The sequence below is a fragment of the Gopherus flavomarginatus genome, chromosome 3, assembly GCF_025201925.1.
Source record: "Gopherus flavomarginatus isolate rGopFla2 chromosome 3, rGopFla2.mat.asm, whole genome shotgun sequence".
In the NCBI taxonomy this organism is placed as follows: Eukaryota; Metazoa; Chordata; order Testudines; family Testudinidae; genus Gopherus; species Gopherus flavomarginatus.
The window spans coordinates 282,525,899-282,536,861 of record NC_066619.1 but is presented as its reverse complement, the minus strand read 5'-3'; the positions used below and the strand labels follow the sequence as shown (position 1 = coordinate 282,536,861).

Here is a 10,963-nt window from a genome sequence, read left to right as displayed (position 1 = left end):
ATTTGTGGAGGGGCTTTTAGGTGCATGTTGTGTGTGTGTATATTTGTATGGGATGTGAGACCTCCCTTCCCATTCCAATTTGATCATTCCAAGCAGACCTGACAGTTGTCATAGGCCAGTCTAGGCTGTGCCCTGCCTGTCCCAGCCCAGAGACACCCCTGTCCTGCAGGCACCCAGCAGAGCATCAGGCATTGGAACAGCCTCTCCTTTCTCCACCCAGCTGCAGCCTGCTTTGCATATTAATATCTTATTTACACTTCACAGGGGAAGCCCTCGATATAAAGCCACCTTGGGCCCTTCCTCTGTATAAAGAGCCAGCCAGCCAGCAGGCTGAGGCCAGGGCTGGGAGAGTGCAGCTTGCAGGGCATCTGGAAAGCAGCAAGCCCAGGCTAAGGAAGCGGCTAAGTCCCAGCCTCACCATCAGCCACATATCTGCTGTCTGAACATGCTCCAGAGCCCATTCTTCCCAGGTCTGCTCAGCAACATCCTGGCAACAGCAACAGACTCATCTGGCCCCCCAGCTTCTCCAGATGTTCCCCAGCCCCCTCGGAAGACCCCTTTTAGCATTGACGCCATCCTCTCCAAGCCAGAGCCCCAGAAGAAAGGCGCAGCCTCTGCCAGATGGTCCTCCAAGCTGCCTCTGGAGTGGCACAGATGGATTTACCCAGCCACCTACTCCATTGGCGTCATGCCCTACCCAGCCATGTACCTGGATAAGCTGGGCTATGGGGTGCTGCACCAGCAGCTGCAGCACAGGGTGCAGAGGGGCTGCCTGTTCTCTTATCCCAGCTGTAAGCAAGACAGTAAGTAGTGTTTAAGCTGGAAAGGTTACAGGGGTGGGTGCCTGTGTTCTGGGGGGTGTGAGTGGAGGCAGGGGTGTGTCTGTGTGTACAAAAGTTATAGTGCTACTGGTTCTCAATCTGGATCTGTGAATGGGGTGTTGCTGTCTGATATGTGTGTCCATGTTTGAAGGAATGAGGGGTGTACGGGTATGTGGCATGTCCGCATGTGTGAGGCATACCTGGATTGTGTATAGGGTGCATGTGTGTGTCTGTCTTTCTTAACTTTAGGGTATTTCCCTCCAGTATGTGTGCACATGTACTGTGGTGGGTGAGGGGTAGATGGTTCTGACCCATTTCTGCCAGTGTATTTGTGTGTCTGTCTGTGCATGGGGTTAATCTGTCTTGGTGTAGTTTGTGTGGAGGTTGGTTTGTATGTCTGTGTGGGTAGAGGGTATGTGGCAGATGTCCGGTATAGGAACTAGGCATTGTTACTTTTATATGCAGCATGTCACAGAATCATAGGACTGGAAGGGACCTTGAGAAGGGGAAGCCGTGTCTGGAGCTGTAAAAGGGCGTCTGGAGGATGGCAGTGTTCTGCCTTATCCTTTAGGGAGCTTGGCAAGAGATACAGACTCATCAGGATTGGGCAGGAGCAAACTGTGACCCTTAGAGCTTTGACTTTTTCTGGACTAAACCAAACTAGTAGAAAACCCAAAAGGTTTTATTTTTAAAATTCTTTTAGGATCCCTAAGATTTCCAGGGTGCATCTTGCACCCTAGTCCCCAGCTAGTTTGTTGTGGGCACTGATACAGTCACAGACAGAAATTCAGTTTAATTTCCTGAAGTTTACAGACTCTGCTCAGTTTCTGTGTGCAGTGGTGGAGGGGGTAGAGAGGAGAGAGCACGGTGATTTCCCAATATTTATTTCTGTTTCTGGGTTAAAGGGGCTGATGCTTATTAATCCTGAGAAGCTGATGGGTGAAGGGAGCCCATGGTTTGGGGTTTATTTTCTTAGGGATTGATCCTGCAGATTTGTGTGTGAATAACTTTGCTGCAGTTGGAACTACTCATCTGAGTAAAATTACTCTCACATGTGTTTGCAGAATCTGGCCCCAAAGTTTGTTAGGCTTTTTAATGCACATGCACCTAGGGCAAAAAGAGATTTTTGTTTTTAAAGTAACAGATTAATTTGGGTTTCATGGGCAGAACCAGAGACCCATGGACTTGGATTGCTCTAACAGAGGGCAGACTTTAGTTCAGTGTGTGTATATTCCTGTCTCCTCTGTATTTACATCAAACCATATGGTATGATTGGTTTTTATGCAAAATTAACCCTTTATCTCAATGAGTAGCTTTGCTTAAAAATAGATGGTGCACTATGGCCCACTGAAATGTATTATCATAGAGCGTGCAGGGGCCAATCCCATGGTTGGTAACAGAGGCAAAACTACCCACCTGTATCAATGCTGATTTTTGCCTGCATAAGAAACCAAGATTTGAGCCCTAGAGTTTTTTAGGATTTAGATTCTAAAAGTTTTGTTTATATTCAGAAGCCTTTTAAAACTATTTAATGTAGTTATGAAATTCTTATATCTTTTTTTAGACCGTTTAATATCTGTGCATTTATATATTACATTGTAATTATATTGCTAGGTGGTGACAGTATGCTTGGGCAATTTGCAAAATGATTTTATAAATTATTTAACTCCAAATCCTACTATAATAAATATATTTAGCCCTTCTGCTGTAAATAGGCTGAGTTCAAGTCAAGTCAAACTAACGTTGATTTACACCAGCAGAGAATCTGGCCCTACATTATAAGTGTTTATACACTCAGATATTTTAACACATAACGCACCTGGTTAGCTTTACACACTGGAGTAATCCCATTGACCCAATGATTACTCTTGTGCATAAAGTTAAGCATGTACAGAAGAATTTGCAGGATCAAGGCCTATAATTCTAACAATTTATAATTACTTTCTACCTATTTTTATTGTCAGAAACATTTTAATATTGACATTTCACGTTCCCAGTGGTTTATATAACTATATTTTGATACTTGGAAACCTTTTTAACTCCTACCATGATCCTATCGGACCATGATCCCACAGGCTGATCCATGCAGGTGGATCCCTATGCATTTGCAGAGCCCCTCTAAAGTCAGTGGGGCTCAGTAGGGGAACAGGGACCCACACATGCAGATCCAACGGCAGGCTCAGGGCTTTCCAGTGTAACTATTTATTAGCAAGGGGCCTGACTGCAAACCCTGGGCCTCCAGCCCTCCAAACTCTGAGGTGGTCAAAATCGGAACCCAGATCCAAAGCATGGGCCGAACCAACACCTCGGATCCTAACAATCCTAGACTTAGGAGAGAGGAGCTCAAAATTCAGAAAACTCCCACTTATTCATTATGCGAAGGCCTCCATCCTGCAACCTTCCTGGGTTATGGGGATCCCTGAAGTCAGAGGATGACTCACATAAGTAAGGCTTACTCATGTGATTAAGGCTGCAGGCCCAAGCCCTGCATTTATTTTGTGTAAGAATTTGAAGCGGGTGGGAAAGAGTTGGCAGATCAGGGCCTGAGAAGCCCTGTTGCCTGTTCCTGAGTTAGTGTAGTTTGACGATTTTTTATTAAGAATTCCATACTATTATACCAACTAGACACTTCTGAATAATATAGTAACTATTGTTATTCCAGCAATGTACATGAGACCATGCAGGACCCAAGACACACCTTGCCATAGAGAATTGACAATCCTCCTCCCCAGTACATAAGCACATTATTATCTTTACTCTCAAGCAATCCCACTGAATCACAGTGTTTGCTGGATCTGGCCCTGAACAAGAACTTCCAGTATAAGCAATGCATGGAGCGGGTCAAATCTGGCTCGCCTCATGCAATCACTGACTTCCCTGGGACCAGGGTCGGCCCTTTGTCAGAAGGGTTCCCCAGATATACTGGCTGGCAGAGGCTGTTTCTTTCCTCAAAGCATTACTGTTCCTGCTCTTCCATCCCTCCTTAGCCCCTGTGGACTGGATCAGCCCTGCTCCAAAACCAGCCCCAGCTGTAGCTAGCAGGGTTTGGAGTAGATAAAACACATTCACCCACCGTAAGGAGAGTTAACAAGGGCTGTGACGGGTGCTTTCTTTCTGTACATGTGTCAGGCATTTCCTGCAAGGCTCATCGGGCTGTTTCTGTCTTTTGCCTTGCTGACTCTTGCCCCTTGCTCGCAGGTCTGGAGTTGTCTGGATGCGTAGGAGCTGTCTCGCTGGGGCCTTCTGTTCCTTGGAGATCCAGGGGGCCCTGTAAGACGAAGAGGGTCCGCACAGTCTTCAAACCAGAACAGCTGGAGCGGCTGGAGCAGGAATTCCTCAAACAGCAATACATGGTGGGCATGGAGCGGGTGGATCTGGCGGCCACCCTGCACCTCACAGAGACCCAGGTAGGACATCTACCCCCTTCCCCTGAGGCCATGAGCAATCTGGGATCTCTACACAGTCCTCGGGGTCAGGCAGAGATCCAGGCATGGTCCCTTCCTGGGACTGCAGCCGGAAATGACAGCAGATGAGCCACCTAGCAAGTTTCAGGGCTTCTGTCTCTGCTATAGCATGAGGAGCTCCTGTCATAAGGAGCTGATTCTCCCCAGAAACGGGGAGGGTCCCTGGGATCCCAAGGGAAATCCCCTGACTAGGAATATTTAAAACTAGATGAGACAAAGCACAGGCAAATCATGATGCATAGTTAACCTGTGGCCCTACCATATAAGATATCACTGAGGCAGGAGGCAAAATAAGGTTAGAAATTTGCCTGAATAATAACAACCTCCGCTGATGCATTTTTAGCCTACTTAATAGATGTATTTGGGGTATAGATGCTCCTGGTTGAGGGCCCAAGCCAGCCAAAGTGTTATAGGTTAGAAAGACTCTTCCTATATGGGAAGATTACTGTGCAATTGTCAAAATGGGGCCATCGTTCCTCTGCAGCAGCGGATACTGGCCACAGCTAGAGACAGGAGACTGGAGTAGGTGGGCCACTGCTTTGATGGAGCCTGGCTATTCCTATTGTACTGCAAGGATCAGTTCTGCATTAGCTGGAGAAGGTGGACTAGTTGACTCATTTTCCATCTCTAGTTTCTATGATTCTTGATTTTTGTCACTGTGCATGCGACCATCATGGGGGCTGAGGGTCACAAAGACCTCTGGGAACTGGGGACTCTTTCCATGATCGCTGATTTGCGTCACTTTAAAGAAGGCCTAGGAGTGGGCCCCACCCTTCCAAGCCAGCAGCACTGTCCCCCAGCTCTTCTCCTGCTTTCGCTGATCATTGCTGTTCCTGGTTGGATGACCCAATGGGAGTTTTGCCATTGACCTCATCGGGAGCAGGATCGGGCCTTTTCTAACCAGTCTAATCACCCCCTTTGTGCTGAGGTGGCTGGTACATGGGGCTGCTTAGGGAGAGCTGCGTTCAGACAGAGTCGGGGAGTCAGGACTCTTGTGATCCGTTTCATTATTGTCTGTGTGCAGATGGCATGACCGTCATGTGACTCAGTTTCCTCATCTGTAAATCAGGGACAATACCACTTACCAACCTCACTGGGCAGTTGGCAGGCTTAGGTAAATGTCTGTAAAGTGCTTTGAGAGCCTCAAAAAAAAGGAGCCACTGCTTTATTTATAACTATTATTAATAATCCTCATGGCCCATGTTGCCAAGAGCCTCTTAGCACCAAGTCCTTCTGCAGGTCAAACTCCAGGGGTCTTGCCTGTGGAGGGATTACAGAATTGGGCCCTGCTGACAGTCTTTTAGCACAGTTCAAAGACTTGCCAGGTCAGGGCTGTAATGCCCCCAAGCCTTGGCCCAGAGTGAGTGGTTTTCATTGCCTGTTGTGCTGAATCTCTCCTAGGTGAAAGTCTGGTTCCAGAACCGGAGGATCAAATGGAGAAAGCAAAGCCTGGAGCAGAAGAAAGCGAAGCTGGCGCAGTTTGGAGAGACGCAGCCTCTTCCTACGGACTCGATGGACCTTGAGAACAACGAGGAAGACACGGTGGAAGTGGAGGTCTAAATGGCTTGAGAATTCCCTGCTGCAGACGTTGCTCTTGCAATGGAACTAGTGGGGGTTTACAGCTATGTCCAAGGAGAAGACTGACCGATGAAGCTACCAGGGAGTTAAGCAGCTGCTCCACACATGCGCTTCTCCAGCCAGATAAATAGATCAAGCTCTTTATCTTAATGCTGATGATACCGGACTGACCTGGCGCTGCCTAGGATGTGTCTGTGATATGCAACACCCACTGTCTGGCAACCTCATACTAGAGACCCAGGGCCTGCTGCTTATCAGGTCAGTTGCACACAGGCTGACCAGATACCAAATGTGAAAAATTGGGACAGTGGGTTGGGGTGGGGGGGTAATAGGAGCCTATATAGGAAAAAGCCTCAAATATCAGGACTGTCCCTATAAAATCAGAACATCTGGTCACCCTAGTTGCACATGGGCAGCTTCCATAACAGGGCCACAGTGTGTAAAACCAGATAACCCACAAGTCTTTCTTTTCTCTGTTGAAATGCCACAAAGCATGGCCCCTTTCCAGCAGAAAGACTGGGGTTAAAATTAGACATGAGAGAAGGGGGCAAGTCATAGAGTTCAAATCCAGATCCAGACATCAGTGCATGTAAATGCAGTGCAGTTGTGATTTATCAGCCCCCTGGTGCTGCTGAGTAGCCCTGGGCAGGGAGACTGTTAAGAGAATCAGACTCATGACTTTTTCCCTAGTAGCCTCCTAGTTCATTTATTTCCATGTCAGGTTTGAAGTTCAGATCTGCACAAAAAATGCTCCTCTAAAATTTGCAATAAAGTAAAGGGGATCTGACCAAACTAAGGAGAAAAAAGCCCAGCTGGCCATAATTGAGGGCTTGGTACTGCCACAAGCATAATTCTCATTGATTTCAATGGGAGCGCCGCTGCTGTCCCTATATACTGATTCTGATCTTATTTACATCGATACTCCACCGGTGTAAGCCTATTATCTGCCATGGAGTTATCATAAGAGACACGAGAAGAGGCTCAGGTCCTTCCAGGTCAATGTAAGACTGCAGGATCAGGTCCTAAAGATAAACATTTGCAGTTCAAGTTTTCTGAAAGCTGTAAGCGCCTAGGGCTTAGAATGAAAGTGCCTCCAGGCAGCCCTCCTGCATCGCTGCAATAAGGATTTGTACATTTTTGCCTCTCTCCTGGCCTGCAAAGCCCAGATCAAAGACCTCACCCCTACGCACATATTGCATTACCTTTACCGTGCAGAGGTGCGATCAAGTGGCAAAATCTGGGCCTAGCTTTCAGTTACCTCTCTCCATAGGGCAGTGTTTGGATGTGGAATTTTGCTTCAGCCCATTATACAAGTATTGCTTTGGATTTCAAACTCCATCTTTATACCAAGCACGGTCTTACCCCCACCCCCAGCCACGCACACACACTCTTTATGACTCCAGCTGTAGTTGCTCTGTTGTGTCTTCCATCTCTGCATTATGTCAGAGGAAACAGCATCTGGTAGTTTTGCCCAGTTTCTCACAATAGAGCCAGCGCTTGTATTTTTAACAGGAGAGCAAACTGAGTTTGTGATAGTTGAGGACAGGTGAGGCTCAATCCCTTTTCTATTTCATTGTCTGAGGTGTGCTTTGAGTTCACATTGCCAGCTGCTAAGGGCGCTCTTAGCACCCAAATGCTCAGTACCGGGGCTTGCCGCCACGGGTGTTTGCTGTTTCCTGTGTTTGCTGAAGCCCAGTCAGGACTGCTCCAGGATATTAAAGCAGCTGGATGCCTGGCAGTTGGCCCCAAATGCTCAGGATAATTTATTGTGCCTCTTTTTGAACCAGAACATTGTAAATAACACGACTCTTGTATTATTTATAGACATAGCCCCGCTTTTTGGACACTGTAATTTATTTATTTGCTTCACATTTGCCCATAATAAAAACTAGTCTATTTCAAAAGAGCTACAAAGGGATGGAAACTGGGAGGTGATATTTTCTTCCAAGCAAAGATGTGACTGGGTGGCTCGCAGGGGGATTGGAGCCTGTGGGTGATGGGGCTCAGACTGCACCACCTTGGCAGATGGTTCATACATTCAGTCAGATTCAGCCTGTGATTTCCCATCACTGGTGCACTAGCCATTTTCCTTCTTGTTTCATCTACAAACCAGGATGACCCGTAAGAGGGAAGCCAGCCGAAGCGGTGGTTAGGGGTGTCACAGACTCACAGATCATGCCCACTCTTGGCCCCGTGCAGTCCGTGGGGGGATGCCCCTTTCAGTGAGACAGCCCTTCCCGGGGGTCCATTCTCTCCCAGGGTCAGGCTCCTCCACCTCCTGGAGCCGCACCTCTCTGAGCCTTAGCACACCTGTATCTCGCAGTGGGCCCCCCCAGGGAGTTCACTCGCTCTGGACCCCCAGGGCCTCCACCCCTCCCACCCCCCGAAGGGGTTGATGCAGCCCTGTTCTCTAGACCGGAGTGACTCTCAGCCAAAAACAGAAGGGTTTATTGAGCTTTGAAGACAGCACAGGAAACTCTCAGGGCCTCAGGCCTGGCCTCCCTCAGCACAGCACATCCCAGTCTCCCTGCATCCAGGTGGGCTCTGCCTGCTTCCCCTCTCCAGCCCACAGCCCCCCTGCTTCCCAGCTGGGCATCTGATATCACTGGCCCCAAGCCCCACCTCTGTCCATTGGGTCGCCTTAAACAGGGTCATTAACCGGGTGGCCTGGGCTCCTCTCCTCCTTCTGTCCTCTGGCCCCCTCTGGCTGGAACCAGCTGGTCAGGTCACCGGGGCCCTCTCTTCACAGCCCATTGAACTGGCTGTGACTCCTAAGCTGGGTCTCCAGGTCACCAGTTGCTGGGGTATCCATCCTCCAGGCCATTGGCTGGGGTCCCAAATTCCCTCTCTGTCTCTGTAACAACAAACTCCCTCTCCCCTCACCTCGTTAAACCAGTAACACCGAGGGAAACTGAGTCTCACCCCCTTCTGCATGCAAACCATTGGAAAACAAGGATAGAACAAGAAAATCACCCACTTTGTCACAAGGGGCCATGGTATCACTGGTAAAGAACAAAAGACGGTAACGTGGGCCAGCCAAACCACTGAAAGGGTGATCTGCCTGCTGATTTTCCGCAGTGCCTTGCACAACAGGGCCCTGATCTCTGATCCAAGTAACTCATAAAAAGAGAGTTGGTTCCTCAGACCTCTCTGGATTCCCTGATGCTCCCTCAGCCTCCAAGACCAGACCATTCAAACAGGCCCTTCAACCCTGTAGGAAAGGTCCCACCACAATTCACAGAAGGTGATGCTCCACCCCGGCCATGTCCCCCTTTCTTCCAGCCCCATCACAAATATTAGATCCAGGATGGGACCAGCTAGGTGAGCTGAGTCAGAAACCACCCAGGCCAGGCCCATGGTCACTACAGCAACCATGAATTTCTGGGATGAGCCAGAAGTATCAATCCACTTGGACATGGGCCTCATCGAACACCCTGAGGCTTGGTACCTCCAGGGAGAAGCCTGACCCACTCAGCAAGGAGCTCTGTGGTGTCTCAGGACACCAGTTCTAGCCCAAATGCTCATTTACATCTACCACTGGCCTGGGAGACTTCCTACAACTGCAATTTGGTGCAAAAACCACAGCCACACATCCTTCTGACCTCATGTTGCACCATGTGCCTATAGACCTCCTGCTGCTGTAGCACAAACTCCTACCATTCAGGGTAAAGAAAAATCGCTGTTAACTGTTAGCAATGTAAGGCCTCTGATGCACTGTCAAGCAGTTCTGAGCCCACCCAGCAGAGGGCAGTCTCTTTCACATGTGTGACATTTCTTTAAAACGTATGTACACATCACCTGGAAAATATTATGTCACGCTGCATTCTAAAGGTGTCATTACAAATTAGATCTGGCTGAAAAAATGGAATTATACTCCCCATGGAGACAGGTTTATTATTTTGGGGGGGGGAAGGGGGAAAGAGTAAAGGTATAATTTTTAATTCTGAGCGTTTCCTTCCCTCTGCTGCCTCTTTTAAACCCCCTACCAATCTCCCCCACCCTCCAATGGAAAGTAAAAATTAAATTTCTCATTTTGAAAAATGTCAGGTTTTCCCCCTAACATTTTTTTTTAATGTCAACAAATTTAATTTAATGAAACTCTTATTTTCTGATGAAAAAGGTTTTTATTGGAAAAAAATTTTTTGACTAGGAGCTCCCATTAAAGGAGCCAGTCAAGATCGAAGCCCCATTGTCCAAGGTGCTGCACAAACTTAAATGGAGAGACAGTCCCTGCCTTGAAGAGTTTACAGTCAAGAGCAAAGAAGAGTGGCAAATTCTTTTCAATTCCTAGTTAAACTGGGCATGGTTCATCCTAGTGGCTGCAGGTGAAAAGCTCTGTAGCTCATTAGCAGTGCCCTGAGGCAGCCAATTCCCCATAAGTGCTAATGTGACACCATGGAGAATAAAGTTACTTTCTGGAAAGGTGAGTTTATTAAATCAAGTTCTGACCTTTCTGGAACTCAGGCACACTCTCCTGCTTTCTCTACAGGTTGGAAAATCTCCCACACACTGCTCAAAATCTCAAACACATTCTGTCTGCCACACCCTGTTCTTAAAGACAGCTCCTATTATAACAATCCCTAGCTCTTATACAGCACTTTTTCATCCATAGCTCTCAAAGCACTTTATAAAAGAAGTCAGAATCATTATCCCCATTTTACACATGGGGAAACAGGCACAGAGGTCAAGTGAGCTGCCCAAGGTCACCCAACCAATAAACAGCAGAGCCAGGAACACAGGGCTCCTGAGTCCCAGTCCAGTGCTCTTCACTAGGCCACACTACCTTCCCACCAACCACCTATAAAGAAAGTCCAAGGCAGAAGAAACTACCAAAAACAAATATAACAATGACCTGTATCTGCCATGCTTGTCTGTGCCACTTAGTGGATCATAGCAACATTGGTATGTGCTCTTCCCGGCCTCCCTCCTTCCCCATCAGGTTAGCACAAGACTAATCCCTATTTTGAGGCTTTAAGTAGGATGCAAGTGGGGTGTTGGCCTTGTCATGGCTCTCTGTATAAGGGGGACATTCCCCCTAAAGTATCGAATAGGTCTGTTCCCTTTCCAATTTTTCTGATTCCAAGGGAGGTAACCTGGCAC

General features: G+C 47.8%; 1 protein-coding gene across 1 annotated transcript; it reads left to right on the top strand.

The window, feature by feature from the left end:
• Positions 1-387: 387 nt before the first annotated feature.
• On the top strand, positions 388-5,913 carry LOC127047422 (homeobox protein not2-like). The gene is made up of 3 exons (XM_050945528.1): positions 388-803; positions 4,020-4,228; positions 5,687-5,913. The coding sequence occupies exons 1-3, from the start codon at positions 446-448 to the stop codon at positions 5,843-5,845; spliced, it is 726 nt and encodes a 241-aa protein (XP_050801485.1). The 5' UTR covers positions 388-445; the 3' UTR covers positions 5,846-5,913.
• The last annotated feature ends 5,050 nt before the right edge of the window (positions 5,914-10,963 follow it).